Source organism: Typopeltis vanoorti, chromosome 15, assembly GCF_054136105.1.
Source record: "Typopeltis vanoorti isolate ZY-2024b chromosome 15, IOZ_Tvanoo_1.0, whole genome shotgun sequence".
In the NCBI taxonomy this organism is placed as follows: Eukaryota; Metazoa; Arthropoda; class Arachnida; order Uropygi; family Thelyphonidae; genus Typopeltis; species Typopeltis vanoorti.
In genome coordinates this window covers 44,619,439-44,638,774 of record NC_143563.1, presented here as the reverse complement: position 1 = coordinate 44,638,774, position 19,336 = coordinate 44,619,439, and the positions used below count along the sequence as shown (strand labels likewise).

Here is a 19,336-nt window from a genome sequence, read left to right as displayed (position 1 = left end):
ATTTCCAAAATTGGAATATTTCACCTAATGGGAATTAAACATGCACAAAATGGCAGCAGCAATCCAAGGTCTCAGGCAGAAAAAGTGGACAAGAGAACCAAGCCAGTAAATAATGGCAGAAAGATAATTAGAGAAAGAAAGAAAAAAATATGTACCGATTTGACTCGAATGACTCTTTCGATAATCTTGTAGAAAACGGAAGTCTCAAAAAAGGGAATGGTTACTAAAACATACACAATCTCCAGTGTTGCACTATCTGACCCTGTTAAGAGGAAAGACAGTAACATGAATAAGCTAGGCAGTACTGAGACTTTAAGTAAAGTCTTATATAAACCTCCTCATCGCCAAACCTGGGGCAAGCCCCATATTATAGAGGCTCAGAAAGGAGATCCTGAGTTGAGGAATATATAGGAAAAAATTTAGAGAGGTGACCATACTCCCAAGAACCGAGCATACCTCAAAACACTTTACCTAGATAAAGATGGACTTCTCTTGTCAAGGAAGAGAGTTTTAAGAAAAATTGCAGAAAGATTTCTTGTTCCAAGAAACATGATTCCATGGATAATCTACCAGTTCCATGATTCAAACGGACATAGGGAATTTGATGAAACATGGCATCAGATCAGTGAAAACTACACAAGAAAAGGAATGAAAAATAACATAGCCGATTATGTGGCAAGTTGTCGTATGTGTCAACAGAGATTTGAAAATTGAAAGTGTAAGGAACTAGTCAAGGTTCCTCATGAAAACGAGGAAAGCAAAGAACAAAAAAATTAACCCTTCAGTTTAATTTTTTTAGAGAAAAGGGTGGCCTTTGTAAAATATCGTAAGGAATAATTAGTGAAAATTTAAGAATTTTCGCTAATTATTTTTCAATTAAATTTTTGTCTAGAATAACAAAATATAAGAAGGTACAAAGTAGTTGCAATAATAAAAGAATTGTAAAGATGTATATGCTGTTAAAAGTGCACCTGCACTAAAGAAATGTTACTAAGAGCTTAAAAAGACATGTCGGATTAGCGCCGGGCACCAAAAAGATCATAAGGTCAAACGGCCTGCGATGACGTAGGTTCATTCATTGCTAGTGGCTAATCCTGGAATATTCCAAATTGAGAACAAAGAACTGTGATTTGAATAAAAGGGCAATACAGCACGTGGTTCAGGGCTTTTTTCGAGCTGTGGCTGACCTTTTCTGGACTTCAGAGCAGCACCTACGAGGGCTCCTTCCGGAGTAGAAGGATGATAGTTTTTCCCACCGCCGATGCCTGATGTACTTCTGCCGCCCGCTCGCTCTAGGCTGCGGATAGCCACGGCAGAACTCCAGTGCATATTCGAAGGAAGACTATCGAGAATTTGACCTGATAGAAGTGGCCAACTGTATCATTAAGGAATCAAACTTTCCTCTCGGGAAATTGTTAACAAGTAAGCCCTCGTTTTGTTTTGCAGTATTTGATATGACTGTGTCTAGAAATCGTAAATAGAAAGAAAGAGACTAATTGTTAACTGGCGGCTATATGTGAACTGAAGGTCTTGTTTTTTTGAAGAACTTGTTTTGTTAATGTTATCTGATTCTCGGGATGCTTGATACGATATCTGATTTAGCCTTAATTAAGAAGTAAATGTAATGGAAGAGAATTACTGTGTTAACGTTCTTATAACAACTGTGCATGCTTATGAGCTATATTTGTCCCATAGAGGACGTGGCCAGACGGACGAATTCCCAATGATTAATTGAACTCTCATAGTACCCATATATAAAAAAGGGAAATAAAACTGAATTACAGAGGTATTTCCCTACTGAGTGTTCCTGGTAAGATTTATGCAAGTATACTTGAGAAACAGTTGAGAAGGATTGTAGAAGAAAAGCTTGGTGAACAACAAGCTGGATTGAGGCCAAATAGAGGCTGTCAGGATTAGATTTTAACTTCACGACAAATAGTTGAAAAATCATGGGAATATAACAATGATCTGTGTTTACGTTTTGTAGATCTGAAAAAGACATATGACAAGGTGCCAAGAGAGAGAGAGAGAGAGAGAGAAGCTATTCAATACGCTACAGTTATATGGTGTCAATGGGGCACTATAATCAAATTCCTGCCATGTACCCTCAAGGGGTGTACAGGATATGATAGTTCTGCATGAAAAAAATTACATCATTACTAACTGCCTATCTACAATTTTCCTCCAAATTAATCTGTTACTTGTCAAGACTCCAACATTATCAGATCTTATATTTCTATCGTCTAAGGCACTTTGTACCGTATCAAACCACCTATATCTTGGTCTTCCTCTGGGCCAAGTTAAGTTTTCAAATACCAAATTTCATTAACATCTCTCTCTCTTTCTTTTAAGCAAAGCAAAGATTTTATATGCATATGGAAAGACAAGGGGGGGGGGGGAATAGAATCTAATAAATGCTGTTGCATTTCATTAAAAAACACCTTGTATTTTATTATAATTAAAAACTACTGCATTTATTATAAAAATCAAGTGGATATTAAATCCAGCATTATTCTAAAGCCGAATATAGAAACTATAAAAGTTTCGTATGAAATTTGACCAGAGCTTACAGGAATACACTCGCTGTTATTACCGAGTTTCCCTAGCTGGACCTTATAGGAGACATGCGCTATGACAGCATCCATATATTCGCCTCCTATTGGTCCATTTTGATAAAGTTTCACTGGCCTGACAGCTGTTTCAAACTGGTTATTTTGTTAGAGTAAACTACTGCAGTAGACTTAGTAAACCACTGCACTTATTATTAAATTCTTACAATATTATTGAATTCCTACAAATCAATGCTTTTTTTGGAAAGGTACGAAATGGTACAGCACCTTTATTAACTGTATGACATATAGATGGAGTTCATTTAGAATATTTTAATATTCAATAATTTTTTACATGCTTATCTTCTATGAAAATAAACTTTTATTTAATGAAATTTTTATTTTTCAATACTTCTGTTGAAAAATATCTAAACAAAGCTTTTTTGTCAATGTCTATGTAAAGTTTTTTTTATATTTGCTATATAAAAATGTTTATTAAAAATTATCGTATACATTTTACTTATTTTTTATATACTTGTACGATACATTTATGCTTAATAAACTGTGTGTTATATACTTAAGTTTTGGTTCATATCCCAAAATCATTATCGCACTATGAAAAATACCCATTAATAATTTATTTATTTTTGTTATTCATGTTTTTGTTTTCATCTCATATCCTTTTAATTTTCAATTTTATTACTAGTAAAGATGAGTACTGACATCTGTTGTTTTACGATAAAAAGCACTGTTACAAATAATAAGTTAATATTTAACAATAAATAAGCAGAATACCAACCATGTGTTTCTGGATCATAGTTTCAGTAGCATCCATATGATGAAAGGTGAAATATTTCAGGAACCTTGGAACCTCACTGTCAGGAAGCCGAAGAAAATACTGAAAAAATAATTCAAAAATATTCATAAAATTAACATGTAACAAACTAAATGCATTTTAAAATCTTAATAACTGTCTTGTAGTTGTGGTAGATTTAAAAGATCTCATGATTCTTGCTATTTTGGTGGAGACTGATCCAGCATAGGGTATTTCATCACAGAGGAAAAAGACATACTTGCTGAGCTTTCCCTTATATCAAAAACTCTATCACAAAATGGCTGTCCTCAAAATATAATCAACAAAATTCTCTATAGAAACAACCTCGGACGACTCAGTACGTATCATCCATCGTCATACCCTATGCTGGATCAGTCTCCACAAAAATAGCAAGAATCATGAGACCTTTTAACATCCAACAAACAGGCTGCAGATTCAAATCTCTTCATGGGCATAGTTATAAAATGAAGTAAATCTGCATATCTAGGCATTGGATGGCATTTTCTCCAATCCAGATGTTACAGTTATACCACCAATACTGAGTCATTGGAGCCCCATTTATTTTCAAAAGCCTACACCACGCAAAGGTGTGTGTATGTGGGGGGGGGGACATTTAGTTAGAAATGACTATGTGTTGCACATCACCAACCTCATTAGCAGCCCTAACATCAAAGTCAGCAATAAAAGCAGACTAAAAATGAAGAATCTTTTATCAAAACCAACATTATTATATGACAGTGAAGCATGGACAACAAAGAAGGAGATAAGAAAAGAATCACTGCAGCAGAAATGAAATATATAAGAACAGCAGGTCATACAACACTAGATAAAAAGAGAAATGAAGACATGGCAAAAGAACTAACCAAACATCAATAATGGAAAACTACTGAACCAAATGGAAAGAGCATCTTAAATGAATGACATATAATGACATTAAATGAATGACAGACTGATGAAATACTGGGGACTGGGATTGAAACAGGTCAACTGGCCTAGATTTATGAAAGGAGGAAGAACATTTCAGAAGGTTGTATCTATCTATTTTTAAATGCATTTTTTATTTAATTTTTCAATTCACTTTTTTAAACTCTATGAGCTATTGGCCTATAGTAAACTAGAATGTAAGATTCTCGTTCATATTCAGACACTCTCCAATTCAGTAGTCAACAAAGAGGGTATAACTTTTTTTTTTTTTTTTTTTTTTTAGCCATGCAGGCAAGAACACATCTATGAATGCTGTGCAGGGAATTATCAAAAATCAGTTGCTTCATTTTCATTCAATTTCAGAATAAGCCACTCATTTTCAGTGGTTGTGCTTGTACTGGTTATAATAGACCAAGCTTCTGTGGCACTAAACCACATTGTGCCATTCAAATTGCTGGCTGGGTTACTGCCAAGGAAAGTCAGCTTACCTAGTAACTACTTTCCATGACCCGATCATTTCATTTATGGTAGACATCTACTTTGTCTTCTTTTTCCTCAAACTGCTGCCTGTCCATTCCAAAATTTTCAGTCCCATTCAAGCGAAAAAAATTATCTTTGATTTTCCAAATAACTGAAGAGGGTGACAAGTGATTCTTTTCATTTTTTATGAACAATCATTAATGGACTGACGTATTTTTTACAAGTAATTAATAATTCTTATTTTCTAACAGGCAATAATTATGGCAAAGTGATGAGAAAGTTGTCAACATTCATTTCATTCTCGACTGAATAACAATTTGACTATTAAATATTTCAGGAAATTACAACGTATACTAAATATTAATTAAAAAAAAAACTTTACTCAATACTTCCTATATTTCGGCAATGTTACATTGCCATCTTCATGGGAACATAAAACTATGATATGTGCACACAGGCACTAACAATGAGCAAATGAGGCCAAAGAGAGTAACTAATGTTGTTCCCAGAGTCCTAAAGGAGTCACTTGGCAGACTAAATTGCGTTGTCTTGGCTGTTGGGCTGCTGTCCTCATGATGCAAGCTTCCCAAATTTGGGGCAATCTCATGCACCTAAAAAAAAACAACAGTCTTCCTGTCCTTTCCTAGACACTCTGATTACATGCCAGCCTGATGGATCCTTGGCTTTCTCTGTTTACAGAAAACCACCCATACAGGCAGATACATTCACCAGCAATTCCCCCCCCCCACAACAATATGGGGTTATAAAAACCCTATATAACAGGGCAAAATTAATCTGTTCAGATGACAATGCTCTAACCACTGAACTGAACCACATCCTTAACATGCTCTTAGCCAATGGCTACAACTCTCCAAAAAATCCAGAAAATATTAAAACCACAACCCCTCCCCCCCCTTTCATAACAAAGATCACACTAAATCTATCACCATTCCTTACATCCGGGGCACCTCTGAAAAGTTAACCAAAATCCTAAAAAAATATGACCTCATGACCTTTTACAAACCATATAAGAAATTGGCATCCCTTATCCGCTCCACCAAAGACCAGCCACTTCCCCCTAGACCTACCTGGAGTATACCAGGTCCCTTGCAGCTGTAAACTGTCCTACTATGGCCAAACAGGCAGGACAGCTAATATCAGGATATCCAAACACAAAGACTACATCCGGTTTCACCAATACAGCCATTCTGGGCTTGCAGACCATGCTCTGGATACCTGCCACAGAATACCCTGGGAGAAAGCCACTTTACTACACCACAGCAAATATAAATACAAAACATTGTTCATGGAATCAGCCTCAGCTCTAAAAACCTTCTCAAACCTCAAAATTTGGGAAGCTTGCATCATGAGAACATCAGCCCAACAGCCAAGCCAACCCAATTTAGCCCTCCATGGGGCACCTTTAGGACTCTAGGAACAATGTTAGTCAGCTTCATTTGCTCGTTGTTAGTGCCTTCATGCACATATCAGTTTTATGTTCCCAAGAAGATGGCAATGTAACATAGCCTAAATATAGGAAGTCTTGATTAAAGTTTTCTTATAATTAATATTTAGTATACATTGTAATTTCCTGAAATAATTTAATAGTCATGCATTACCAACGTATAAGCTTATCTACAAGAATGAATAACAATTTATATTTTAAGAAATGCAAATATATATAATGTGAGTATTTATATACCTATATATAAATATGCATGTATGTATGAGTTTAGTTTTTATAATATTGCAATACATAGTGATAATTGCATTGAGCTATTATTATATTTACTTATTTTTGGAGACAAGTTTTGCAATGAAATTTCAATTTTTAATGCAAATGTTGATTTTATGTATTTCATAAAACAAATTCCATAACATCCATAAAATGTTTGATTAAAAAACTCATCATCATCATTGGCTCAACAGCCCTGTGTGGGTCCTGGCTTTCTTCAGAAACTTCTGCCAGCCTTCCTTATTCCATGCCAAACTCCTCCAATATTTGACTCCTACAACCATAATATCTTTCATCACTCCATCTTCGCATCTTAATCTAGGTCTTCCAATTTTTCTTTTCCCTTCTGGCGTAGCATTAAACATCTTAACTATTCTATTACTATCCATGCATATAATGTTTCCAGCCCAACTTAATCTATTTATTTTTACATACTTAATAATGCCGGGTTCATTAAATAATTGGTATAGTTCAGGGTTATATCTTTTTCTCCACACACACACACACACACACACACCATTCTCTTGTACTGCTCCAAAAATATATCTGAAAACTCTTCTTTCAAACAGACCTAGCAATCTTTCATCTGCCATTGATAATACCCAGTTTTCAGAGGCACAAGTTAGTTAGGCCTCTGAAAACTGGCATAACAGGTTAAAAAACTCATCATCATCAATTTCTTGATGACTATGACAGACTTACATGATTAAGTTTATATTATTATTATTAATCTCTTATCAACAATTGTCCTCCAAATCAGTCTATTACTTGTGAGAACTCCAATATTGTCATATCTAAGATTTTGTGCTTCTAAGGCACTTCTGAATGAATCAATCAACCTAGACCGTGATCTTCCTCTGGGTCTGTTTCCTGCCATCTTGGCAGTAAACATCTGTTTTGCTAACCTTCCTCACCCATTCTATTTAAGTGGCCACAGATTACCACTTTAGATCAGCTCTGCTGAGACATTCTTGAATGCTAATAATGTCAAGTTCCTTTCTAATATCTTCATTTTTAATATATGATTTAGCCAATGATGCCATTGGTCAATCCCCTAATTTTTCTCAGAATCCTCATATCTGTGGTCTCTAGTCTTTGATCAAGTGGTTTATTTTTAACCCAACTCCCCAATCCATAACTTAAAACTTGTTTGAACACTGTCTTGTATACTGCTAGTTTGGTGTTTTGGCTAATTTCCCTCTTATTCCATATAAATTTATTCAGCTGGCTACCCACCATATACCAGCTGTTGTCTATTTCCAGGTTTAACCTGCCATCTTATAGCTGAAATATTTTATTTGTACTATAGGATCTCCATTCAGAATGCAAATGAAGTTTTCTATGCTCCTGCCTATTTTCATAGTTTTGGTCTTTTTTATTGCTGATTTTAATGCCAAATTTGTTACAGCTGTTATTCAATTTAGTTATAGAATCCTGGAGACTTTCACTAGATGTGTTTAGAAGTACAACATCACCTGTATAAAGCAAAGAGCTAAGTTTGATATCTCCAATTCTGATATCTGCCAGACTTAATGCCACTTTCTTTCATAATGTGATCCATATAGATGATGAATAAGAGTGTAGATAATGTCCATCCTTATCCTACCCTGATTTTACATCAAACCATCTTCCTGTATTTCCTTCAATTCTAACTGCTGATTGACAACTTAAATATAGACTATGTATTGCTCTGTATAATGTTCCATTCACTCCATATAATTGTAGTGTTTTGAAAAACTTTCCTCTGGGCAACTTGTCGTACACCTTTTCCAGGTCTACAAAACTTAAGTATAGATCCTTGTCATATTCTTCCCACAATTGCTCAACTATTTGTCTTAAAGTAAAAATCTGATCTCCACAACTTCTATTTGGCCTGAATCCAGCTTGTTCTTCTCCAAGTTTCTCTTCCACAATCTTTCTCAACCTCTTTTCGAGTATGCTTACATAAATCCTACCTGGAACACTCAGTAGAGAAATTCCTTTGTAATTCTCACATTCAGCTTTATTCCCTTTTTTTTATAGATTGTTAGTATGAGCGCTCTACTCCAATCATCCTAAATTCGACCTTCTGACCAGGCCCTCTGAATTATGCAGTGTAGCCACTGCAAAACTTTTATACCTCTATATTTAAACATTTCTGGTATCATCTACTCCAGCTGCCTTTCAAAAAACTCACTGTGCCAGATTCATTACATAGTTTATTCTTATCATACCATATCATAACTACAAGTGTAAGCCTTCAGTTTTGAGATCAAAAAGCTACATGATATCAGAATATCACTATCATTATTAAAAACAGACCAAAAAACACATGAAAATTAACAAACAAAAATACATTTATTCAGCAAAACAGAGGAATTAGGTGGATTGCATCATGTAATATTGCCTCCTGCAAAGGATTGCTCTCTCTTTTCACATTATTACAACACAAAAAACAACAACAATAAATCGTACAAAATATTTATTAACTGGCTTATATTTTGCTGGATTTCACACCAAAATCTTCAGAACACAATAATTTGTTACAACACACATGCAACAATGAATAAAGGAAATAACTGAAAAACATGAAAATTAACAAACAAAAATATATTTATTCAGCAAAACAGAGGAGTTGGGTAGATTGCATCATATAATATTGCCTCCTGCAAGAGATTGCTCTCTTTATCACATTATTACAACACAAAAAACAATAAATCATACAAAGATATTTATTAACTGGCTTATGTTTTGCTGGATTTCAAACCAAAATCTTCAGAACACAACAATTTGTTGCAATACACATGTAACAGATAAAAGACCTGAAGTACTAATTTGGTTTGGTGCCCTCTTATGTTGAATAGAAGTTTTTACAGCTGTTAGATTGAAGCTGATCTTAAGCTTCAACCCAACAACCTATTTTCCAAATGTCTCCATTCTCTATCACAGTAAGCATGTTACAGTCCCCTGGGATTGTAACATTGTTTACTATGAATTGGCAGGAGGACTGATTATCATTTACACCAGAGAACACATAAAATACATTTCCTACTATTTTTATGGCAAGGCAGAACAAGCAGACTATTCTTTGGAAACCCATTCTCACAGGATTAGATGGAAGAAAACCAATGTGCTATGCAGAAGTTGTCAGAAGTCAGAGAGACTATTTTTAGAGTTGGCAGTGGCCTATGAAACGCTCTTCCAACCTCAACAAGTATAGCTGCATTAATCTGACAAAAATTTAGGACACTGTGAGCTTAAGATCAACTTCAACTCAATGACTGCAAGAACATCTTCTATACAACATAAAAGTGAGCCAAATTAGGGTTTTAGGCCTTTTGTTCTGTTACAATTTGAATTGTTTTCTGTACTCATTGTCAGGTATGTTTTGTAACAAGTACTTGTGCTCTGAAGATGCTGGTTTGAAATTCAGCATAATAGAAGACATATCTTTGTGTGATTTATTGTTTTTTGTGTTGCAATAGTGAGAAAAGAGATGAATAATGTTCACATCTAAGACTGTCTACAAAGCTCCTTCAAAGGACTCCATATGTTATGTAGTAATAACAATATTCAGCATATTTCTGGACTTCTTTGGTTTGCAAACATAGCATGTGCTGATTGTTGGACTGTTACGATATCTAGCATTTCAGATTTTTACAAAAATAATAAAATAAATAAGAAGTTATCATCTAGTGCAATTTTAAAGGGAAAAAAAAAAAAACACCTTAGAATCTAAATTGTCCAAGACTGATGGCAAAGGTTTTGTTTCTATATATTTCTATGATTAGGAGAGGACCAGAAGTAATAGTACTATGGTTTCAGTTTTCTCCAGAACATTATTACATTACTGCCTAAATTTTAATCTATCATTTTTCACTTTCCATTACAGGCCTATCATGGTCAGGCTTAAGTAATGAAGCCAGTAAATTTCCAATATACTACAAGTGGGGGCTATAAGTGAAATTTTCAAAAATGTTATTGGTAAAGACTGGTAACTCCTTACTTATCTCCAAGTGAGATCATGGTGTATTAATAAGCCTATAATGCAGAGACACCTGTGACATATCCATAATTTTTAAAACATTTAACCACAGTAAAATATGAAATAATTAAAAGAATTGAAGATTAATTTTCATATGTCAGTGCCATCATTACTAACTTCCTATCTACAATTTTCCTCCAAATCAGTCTGTTACTTGTCAAGACTCCAACATTATCAGATCTTATATTTCTATCGTCTAAGGCACTTTGTACCGTATCAATCCACCTATATCTTGGTCTTCCTCTGGGTCGTTTTCCTGCCAACCTGGCAGAGAACACTTGTTTTGCTAATCTTTCCTCTCCCATTCTATTTAAGTGACCATACCATCTGAGATTAGCTCTACTAACGCATTCCTGGATGCTGACAATGTCAAGTTCTTTCCTAATATCCTCATTTTTAATACGATATTGCCATTGATGCCATCTGTTCACGCCTCTAATCTTTCTCAGGACTCTCATATCTGCGGTCTCTAGTCTTTGGTCAAGTGTTTTACTTCTGACCCAGCTCTCAGATCCATAAGTTAAAATTGGTTTGAAAACTGTCTTGTATACAGCTAATTTAGGGTTCCGACTAATTTCTTTCTTATTCCATATGAATTTATTCAATTGACTTCCCACGATACCAGCTTTGCTGATTCTGTTGTCTATTTCTATATTTAGTTTACCATCTTCAGTAAAAATTGTGCCTAAGTAGCTGAAATGTTTTACTTGTTCCACAGGTTCTCCATTCACAACACAGTTGACATTTTCAATGATTCTGCCTATTTTCATTGTCTTTGTCTTTTTATTACTGACCTTCATACCATATCTATTACAACAGCTATTCAATTTAGTCAGAGAATCTTGCAGACTTGTAGCGGATTTATTTAGAAGTATAACATCATCCGCATAAAGCAAAGAGCTGACATTAACATCTCCAATTTTGATATCAGGTTTAATACCACATTCCTTCATAATGTGATCCATATAGATAATGAATAACAGAGGGGATAATGTGCATCCTTGTCTCACACCAGATTAAACATTAAACCATCTTCCTGTACTTCCTTCAATTCTAACTGCTGACTCACAACTCAAATAAAGACTAAGTATTGCTTGATATAATGCCCCATTGACACCATATAACTGAAGCGTATTGAATAGCTTCTCTCTTGGCACCTTGTCATATGCCTTTTCCAAATCGACAAAACTTAAATACAGATCTTTGTTATATTCCCATGCTTTCTCGACTATTTGTCGTAAAGTGAAGATCTGATCCTGACAGCCTCTATTTGGCCTGAATCCAGCTTGTTCTTCACCAAGCTTTTCTTCCACAATTCTTCTCAACTGTTTCTCAAGTATACTTGCATAGATCTTGCCAGGAACACTCAGTAGGGAAATACCTCTATAATTCTCACATTCAGTTTTATTTCCCTTTTTATATATGGGTACTATGAGAGCTCTACTCCAATCATCGGGAATTCGTCCCTCTGTCCAGGCTTTCTGAACTATGCAGTGCAGCCACTGTAAGACTCTTATACCACCATACTTCAGCATTTCTAGTCGAATATCATCTACTCCTGCTGCCTTTCCACATTTCAAGCCTTTGATGGCTTTTTCTACTTCAAGTATGGAATATGTATTCCTGACTGCATGCCTGGTCAGTGTTTTTTATCACTGTGCTGTCATCACTGCTTGTTTCATTTAGCAGTTTTTCAAAGTAATTACTCCATACTTCAAGGATATCTTTTTCTCCTGTTTTCATTTCACCTTTATCATCTCTAATTCTTTTTACAGCACTCTTTCCTCCATTCCTAAGCTTCTTCAACAACCTCCAGAATATTTTGCCACCTTCTTGATATTTATTTTCTATATTCTTGCCAAAGTCCTCCCATGACTTTTCTTTAGCTAGTTTTACACACTGTTTAGATTTCTTACATTTGTCTCTGTATTCTGTAAGAGTAAAAGCTGACTTATTTGCCAGGAACTTTTGATATGCTTTCTTCTTTTCCTTCACTGCCTCTTTAACTTCCTGTGTCCACCAGGGAGTTCTGATTTTTTTATCCTTGCACACAACCTCACCACATGCCTCTCTGGCAGAATCAATCAAAGTTTCCTTCAGAGTTTGCCACTGAATCTCCAAGGTTTGATTCCTGTTCTCAAACACTTTCATTTTCTTTTCAATAATATTTCTGTATTTTAGTCTACAGTTCACATCTGAGAGCTGCTCAACTTTTATTCGCTTTAAAACTTTCTTACATGTTATTCTTTTCAATATGAAATTCAATTTTATCCTGCTCAAGACTAAATAGTGATCACTTCCAATTTCAAATCCTCTGTACACTCTGGTGTCCTGCACCAGGGAGAAAACATCACTATCAACAATAACATAGTCAATGAGACTTTTCTTATTCCTAGCCTCTTCTCTCCATGTGAATTTGTGCACATTTTTATGTTGGAACATGGTGTTAGTAATAACCAGTCCATGTCCTGAGCAGAAATCCAACCGATATTTGCCATTATTATTAGCTTTGCTCTTTTCTCCAAATTTTCCCAAAATATTTTTGTATGTCTCAGAATCATTTCCTACTCTGCTATTTAGATCCCCAACAAGGACCAAATTTTCCTTTTTCATTGTGTCAGTTGCTTTTTCTAAAGCCTCAAAAAATTCCTCCACTTCAACCTTAGTAGAACCTTCTGTGGGACCATAGGCACAAATAAGTCTCATTGTCCAGTTCCCCATTCTCATATTTGCCCACATTACTCTACTTGAGACTGACTGCCATTCAAGAAGATTAGCCTCGTATTTTGTGTTGAATACTATGGCTACGCCTTCTTTTCCTTGATTGTCATTGCCTGAATATAACATTTTGTATTTATTGCTCAGAAAGATCTCACCAGTTTTGGTCTTTTTTGTTTCAGTCACCCCTATTATGTCGATCTGGTACTTATCTAATTCCTCAGCTAGCTCCATTTCTTTGCCATTCAGGCTTCTTACGTTGATAGTACCGATCTTTAACTCTGGTGATGTTGAGTTGGGGTTTGTTTTCAGATTTGTTCCAGTAGCTGACTTTTCGCTGTTCGCCCTGGTTCCCTGGCGAAAACAACGGGGGCCTTGTTTAACCGGGCGACGCCCCAGCCGGCATGAAATTTTGTCATGTTGTACCATCGTTTTTTATTTTGGTTTAACCAATAAGAATACAATTTGGTCGGCTAAATCCCAAATTGCCAGCCCATCCTCGTTCGTTCAGTATCAAAGTAGATACCCAACAGGGTGCACCACGAGAAGGTGAGGATTGGACATTAGGTCAGAAGCCCTGGTCGGTTCTCCGCATTCCTTTAAAGGCTATGTGGAGGTCTCCTCTCAGTTATACAGCTGTTGATATTATTTTTGAATAGCTGGAGGTTTTAATATTTGGGAATAATTCATAATAAAGGCTTTCCAACTGAGATAGATGGAATGAGAGATGAATGGGAGTAACAGTTTCAATGAGTCAGTGATTCAACTGTATAAGGATGTTGAGTAGCTACTGTTCATGATACTATAGGTTTGGTAGAAATAGGGAATGATGGATGCCACTTCTGCTGAACTGTCATCTATATTTGAATACCCAGATCTCTGGACCTGAACCTTTTGTTGTCTGTGAGAATAGATAAAAGAGTTGATGCATTAGACAAAAGTGAAAACATGATGCATGGCCCAGTTGCATGCTGCAGTGGATTGATGAATGGCCAAATGAACTAATGTAAACTCCATATACAAATGAAATGGATTGTGTAATGAAGGCAGTATTTTTGAAAATCTACTGTAAATTCTTAAATCAGTGAATTTGCTTATTCTTATTTTTTACCAATGAAAATTCCACAGCTATTTTTATTCCATTCAATACTCACATTCGTATGGAGTTTTTTTACTCAAAAAGACTTTCAGCTCCTAAAGTTATGCACAACTTCTTCCAAGTTTTATGCTTTCCTATATTTTCATGTTTTCTGTGTTATTTGTATCTCGTTTAAAAATTTCTATCCTTATTTTGAGATTAGAGAGCTTGGAAATCATTTGCATGGGAAATAAATTAAATGAAATTGAACAAAGAATTTAAATATTTCCCACTAAATTTGAATAGCAATAACATCCCTGATTATCTATCAGAAATAACATAATAGTGGCAAGAAAAAGCACGTACCTGGTAGAAGTCAAAAGGTGTTGTTTTATTTTCACTTAACCAAAGAACAGGAATACCTGATGTTTTTCCATATTTATGTCCCATATCATTGATGAGAAGGGGAACTGTTAACCCTAAAAAAGAAAACATATTAACATTAGTGAAATCCATTGAAATTTCATAAGAATGTATTGGATTTGATACTAAGTTGTAAAATAAATGTACTATGATTCACTCTTATACTATGATGGGAACCAAAACATGTCTTAATACCCATTGTACTTTGTCACTTGTCTGAAAAAAAAAAAAAAAAAAAAAAAAAACTGTACCAGAAATGCTGAAGTATGGTTAGTAAAATTTATTTTGCCACACGAAGTAACCGGAGCATAGTACGTGGACAAAGAGGGCCATAATGTGGGCGGAAATTTGTTCTGTAGAAGAATTGTGTCATTGATTGGGACATTTGTAAAAAGAGCAGAAACGTTGAAACTGACTAATAGATCATTTTTTCAGAGTGTTATGTTTTTAATTTTGTTTATAAAGTGTCGTGTGTTCATTATATTACATTATATCTACATTACGGCCTCTTTGTCCATGTACTACGCTCCGGTTACTTCGTGACAAAATAAATTTCACCCACAAAAAGAAGGTACGGCCATGGGCTCATCACTATTCCCCCCCCCCCTCAATTGCTAACTTTTATATGGAAGCCTTTGAGCAAAGTGCTCTTGATTCCTTCACTCTAAAACCTACAGTGTGGCTTAGGTATGTTGACGATGTTTTCGTTATCTGGCCACACGGGCAACAAACATTAGACACATTCCTTAGCCACCTGAACAAACAACATGAACGCATACAATTTACTATCGAAATTGAGAATAAGAACTCACTCCCGTTCCTGGATACACTAGTCACATGTCTTCCTTCAGGCAATCTATCATGGTCTACCACAAATCGACACATACTGGCCAATACATATATGCTAAATCATACCACCACCCATCACAAAAATATGGAGTCATTAACACCCTTAAAAACAGAGCTACAACAATTTACTCTAATCAGCAAGCTCTTAAACTAGAATTAAAACATATTAGCAACACATTTAACACTACAGCCTACTTAATACTAGAAACTAGAATTAAAAAATATTAGCAACACATTTATAAATAATGGCTACAACAAAAATACTATTAATAAAGTCCTTCATAAAACTTCATCAAAAAAGAATTTAGATTACAGTAAAACCATAGCCATCCCATACATTAAAGGGTTATCAGAAAAAATCAACAGAATCCTACACCATTATAATCTCAATGCCACCTTTAAACCACCTACAAAATTAAAAAAACATATATACAACTCCTCTAAGGATCCTCTCCTCCCATTGGCACATCCTGGAGTTTAATGCATCTACTACACCTGTAATTTACCTTATATTGGTGAAACTGGACGTACAATCCCTATAAGGAAAAAAGAACATAAAAGACACATTAAATATAACAATTTTGATGAAGCAGGCCTATCAGACCATGCTCTCAACAACTTACCAAATTGATTGGAAAAGTGCCCACTCTCTACACCATACAAAAACATGGTATGAAAGAAAATTTAAAGCAGCCGGCAAAATTCTGATTAACCACCCTAATATCAACAATAATGGTGGCATGAAAATTCCAAGAATCTGGATGGCACACATTCAGCCTACTTAATACTTAGTACCCAGCATATTTTAGGACCTTAAGCAACATTCAGCTAGTACTGGAAACCATTCCATATCAACTGGTTGAAATTTATATGTATAATCATGTTTTTAATATATATATATATATAAACATGTTGCTCTCCAGCTCAATGTAATTTTGTAACCAATAGATAATAATAATAATAATAGGACTCTAACATTGATGTAGTCGAGGTTTTTTTTTTTTTTTTTTTCACCAGAGGTCAGGCCAATAATTGTTGTAATGGTTGGTCAGTAACTTCAGCAAACCATGTAGATTGTAGTGCAGCTCGTATCTCTGTATATAGTGTATATGCTCCGGAAGATGATCTTGATATAAAGATCGAAACATCGAATGTTGATTTTGGTTTATATTAAACAAGTTTTACTCAAACACGGTAGTTGTCTCCATAATTTTCCAAAATGTATTCTGATCACCAAATAAGCCTAAAAGAAAGGATTCTATTAAAGATCATTCTAAATAGGATTGAAGCCAAAGTCAAGGAGGATACTTGAGGAACAAGCAAGTTTCAGGAAAGGCAAGGATACCAGAGATCAGATCTTTTAGATACATCATTGAGAAGTACAGAGAGTTTAGATTCCTTTTGATAATGTACTCTAAAGTCTGATTGTGTTCAGCATGTGAAATTATAGGAGGAAATGAAAATAATAGGTTTCCAGAAACATATTAGTAAGTTGGCAGCTAACTTATTTAATGAGAAAAAATCCACAGTAAGAACAGGTTTGGATTAACTGATTGGTTTCAAGTAAGCAGAGGAGAATTAGCAAGAATGCATACTTTCTCCTCACCTGTTTAGTGTCTTCACTGAGGCATCATTCATGTAGCACTAAATGAGATTAAGACAGGAATTAGAACAGGTGGCAATGGGTCTGTACTGTATTATCAGCATACCTCAAATTTGAGGTATGCTGATAATACAGTACAGTGCTCCTTGGTAATGACAGGGAAGAACAAGACAAATCCTTGACAGATCTAATATTATCAGCAAGAATTGAGAACTTGAGCTTAACCTTAGCAAGATAAAATTATGGTTCTTGAAGGAAATATAGACAGGGAAGTTCCCACAAAACAAGTATACCTTAATGGAGAAATAATTGAGGAAGTCAGTAAATTTGGGTACCTGGGATCAATCATTAATATGAAGAATTACTGTTCAGAATTCAGAAGAATTCTGAACTTTCTTTTTTCTGAAGAATTCTTTTAGCATAATCTTCTCCTGATGTCTTCTGAAAAGAATTCAGAAGACATCAGAAGAAGATTATGCTAAAACAACAGTCAGCCCTTGTCTAAAATCCTGGAAGAACAGATCTATCACTACAGGAACCAAGCTGAGGATTCTGGATGCAGCTGTTTTTCAACAGCAATTTAAAGAAGTGAAACCTGGAACCTAAAGAAGTCTGACAGGAAAATGATAGTTGCTTTTGAGATGTGGTGTTATTACAGGAGACTGTTGAGGATCTCATACCGAAAGGTGGACAAAAGCAGCTATTATTTTCCTAAACAAAGTTTATCTATAAGTGCTAGAAAAGATCAGTAGAAGTTGAAAGTACTAAGGCAACTGATGTGAAGCTATCAGCCTCTAGCTGTGCAAACTTTGCTTATATTTGGATAAAGGATAAAACAAGATAATTTCTTGGCAATTTTAATTTATAGGATCAGTAGAACTTTAAGGCTCCTTAAGGGTATTTTTCTTCTTTGGACAGTATGTCCAAAGAAGAAAAATACTTTGGACATACTGAAGAAATGGAAGGAGGACTTCTCAAAACAGTAATAGAAGGTAACGTTCTTGGAACAAGAAAAAGATGGATGGATGGATGGTGTGTCTGGAGTGAATGATTATTGAAGAGATGAAGTCTCCAGAAAGACATAAAACAGGACCGCCTGGCAAGGATATGTGTGGCACATCACTGAGGAGCAAAGTGACCACATGGCTTCTGATAACATCCAATGAAATAACTATAAATTCACATGTATGCTACAGTAATTAATTTTTTAATAATATATAAACGTTTTGTCTTAAGTATCATAAGACGTCATCATTACAGTTATTAAACAACAACAGGAATTACATTCAAAAAACACATTAGTGCACATGCTTACATTGGAATCCCTCTATGTATACAGTAGAATGTTTAAGGATAAATACATAGAGGGATTCCAATGTAAGCATGCGAACTAATGTGTTTTTTTAATGTAATTCCTATTGTTGTTTAATAACTGTACTAATGATGTCTTATGATACTTAAGACGAAATATTTACATATTATTAAAAATTAATTACTGTGGCATACACATGAATTTATAGTTATGAATATGCCACAGGTTTCACTATATAAGAAACATTCAATGAAACTATGAATGGCACAGCGGCGGCTGGCTGGCTGGCACCGTGCCATCTTGGTATTGGGGGGGGGGGGGGAGCAATGTTATACCTGCTGCTGCCTATGAGTAATAATACTATGGTACCTTGCACAGCTGAACAATTGGTTTTTTTTTCTTCCATGTTTAAATTTCCATAGCTATTGCTAACATTCACATTGAAGTTCTTGGAAGATAAAACTACATAGGCATTCCATGTCTCGACATTTTGCTAGTATTATCAAAGGCAATTTAACACTATATGCTCATCGAAGACAACTAGCAAAAATGACCTGGATAACAAGAACAGTCGTGTATGGAGGGCAACATGCACTCTTTGTGATGATTCCTGTTGTTAATGCTAATGGGTCAGTGCATCAAATTCTATGTAAAATCATTCCATCTATTCTGTTAGAGTTAATTGGATTCTGTAGAACCTGTGCCGCTTCCTGGAACAGTTGCTTTGATTTAAACTGAGATTTGTGAAGTAGCCTGGCTTTCTTCCATCTTATGAAGTGGTCTTTCTCTTAGGCATGTTGAGATAG

At 35.1% G+C, this 19,336-nt stretch overlaps 1 protein-coding gene across 1 annotated transcript in view; it reads right to left on the bottom strand.

The window, feature by feature from the left end:
• TyrRS-m (Tyrosine--tRNA ligase, mitochondrial) overlaps window positions 1-19,336 on the bottom strand; it is a 116,497-nt gene that overhangs the window by 34,941 nt on the left and 62,220 nt on the right. Inside the window, exons 8-9 of the mRNA XM_090405237.1 lie at window positions 14,710-14,822; window positions 3,349-3,447 (exon numbers count right to left, since the gene is read on the bottom strand). Of these exons, the coding sequence (XP_090261363.1) occupies window positions 3,349-3,447; window positions 14,710-14,822 (212 nt within the window). The remainder of the gene's footprint in view (window positions 1-3,348; window positions 3,448-14,709; window positions 14,823-19,336) is intronic.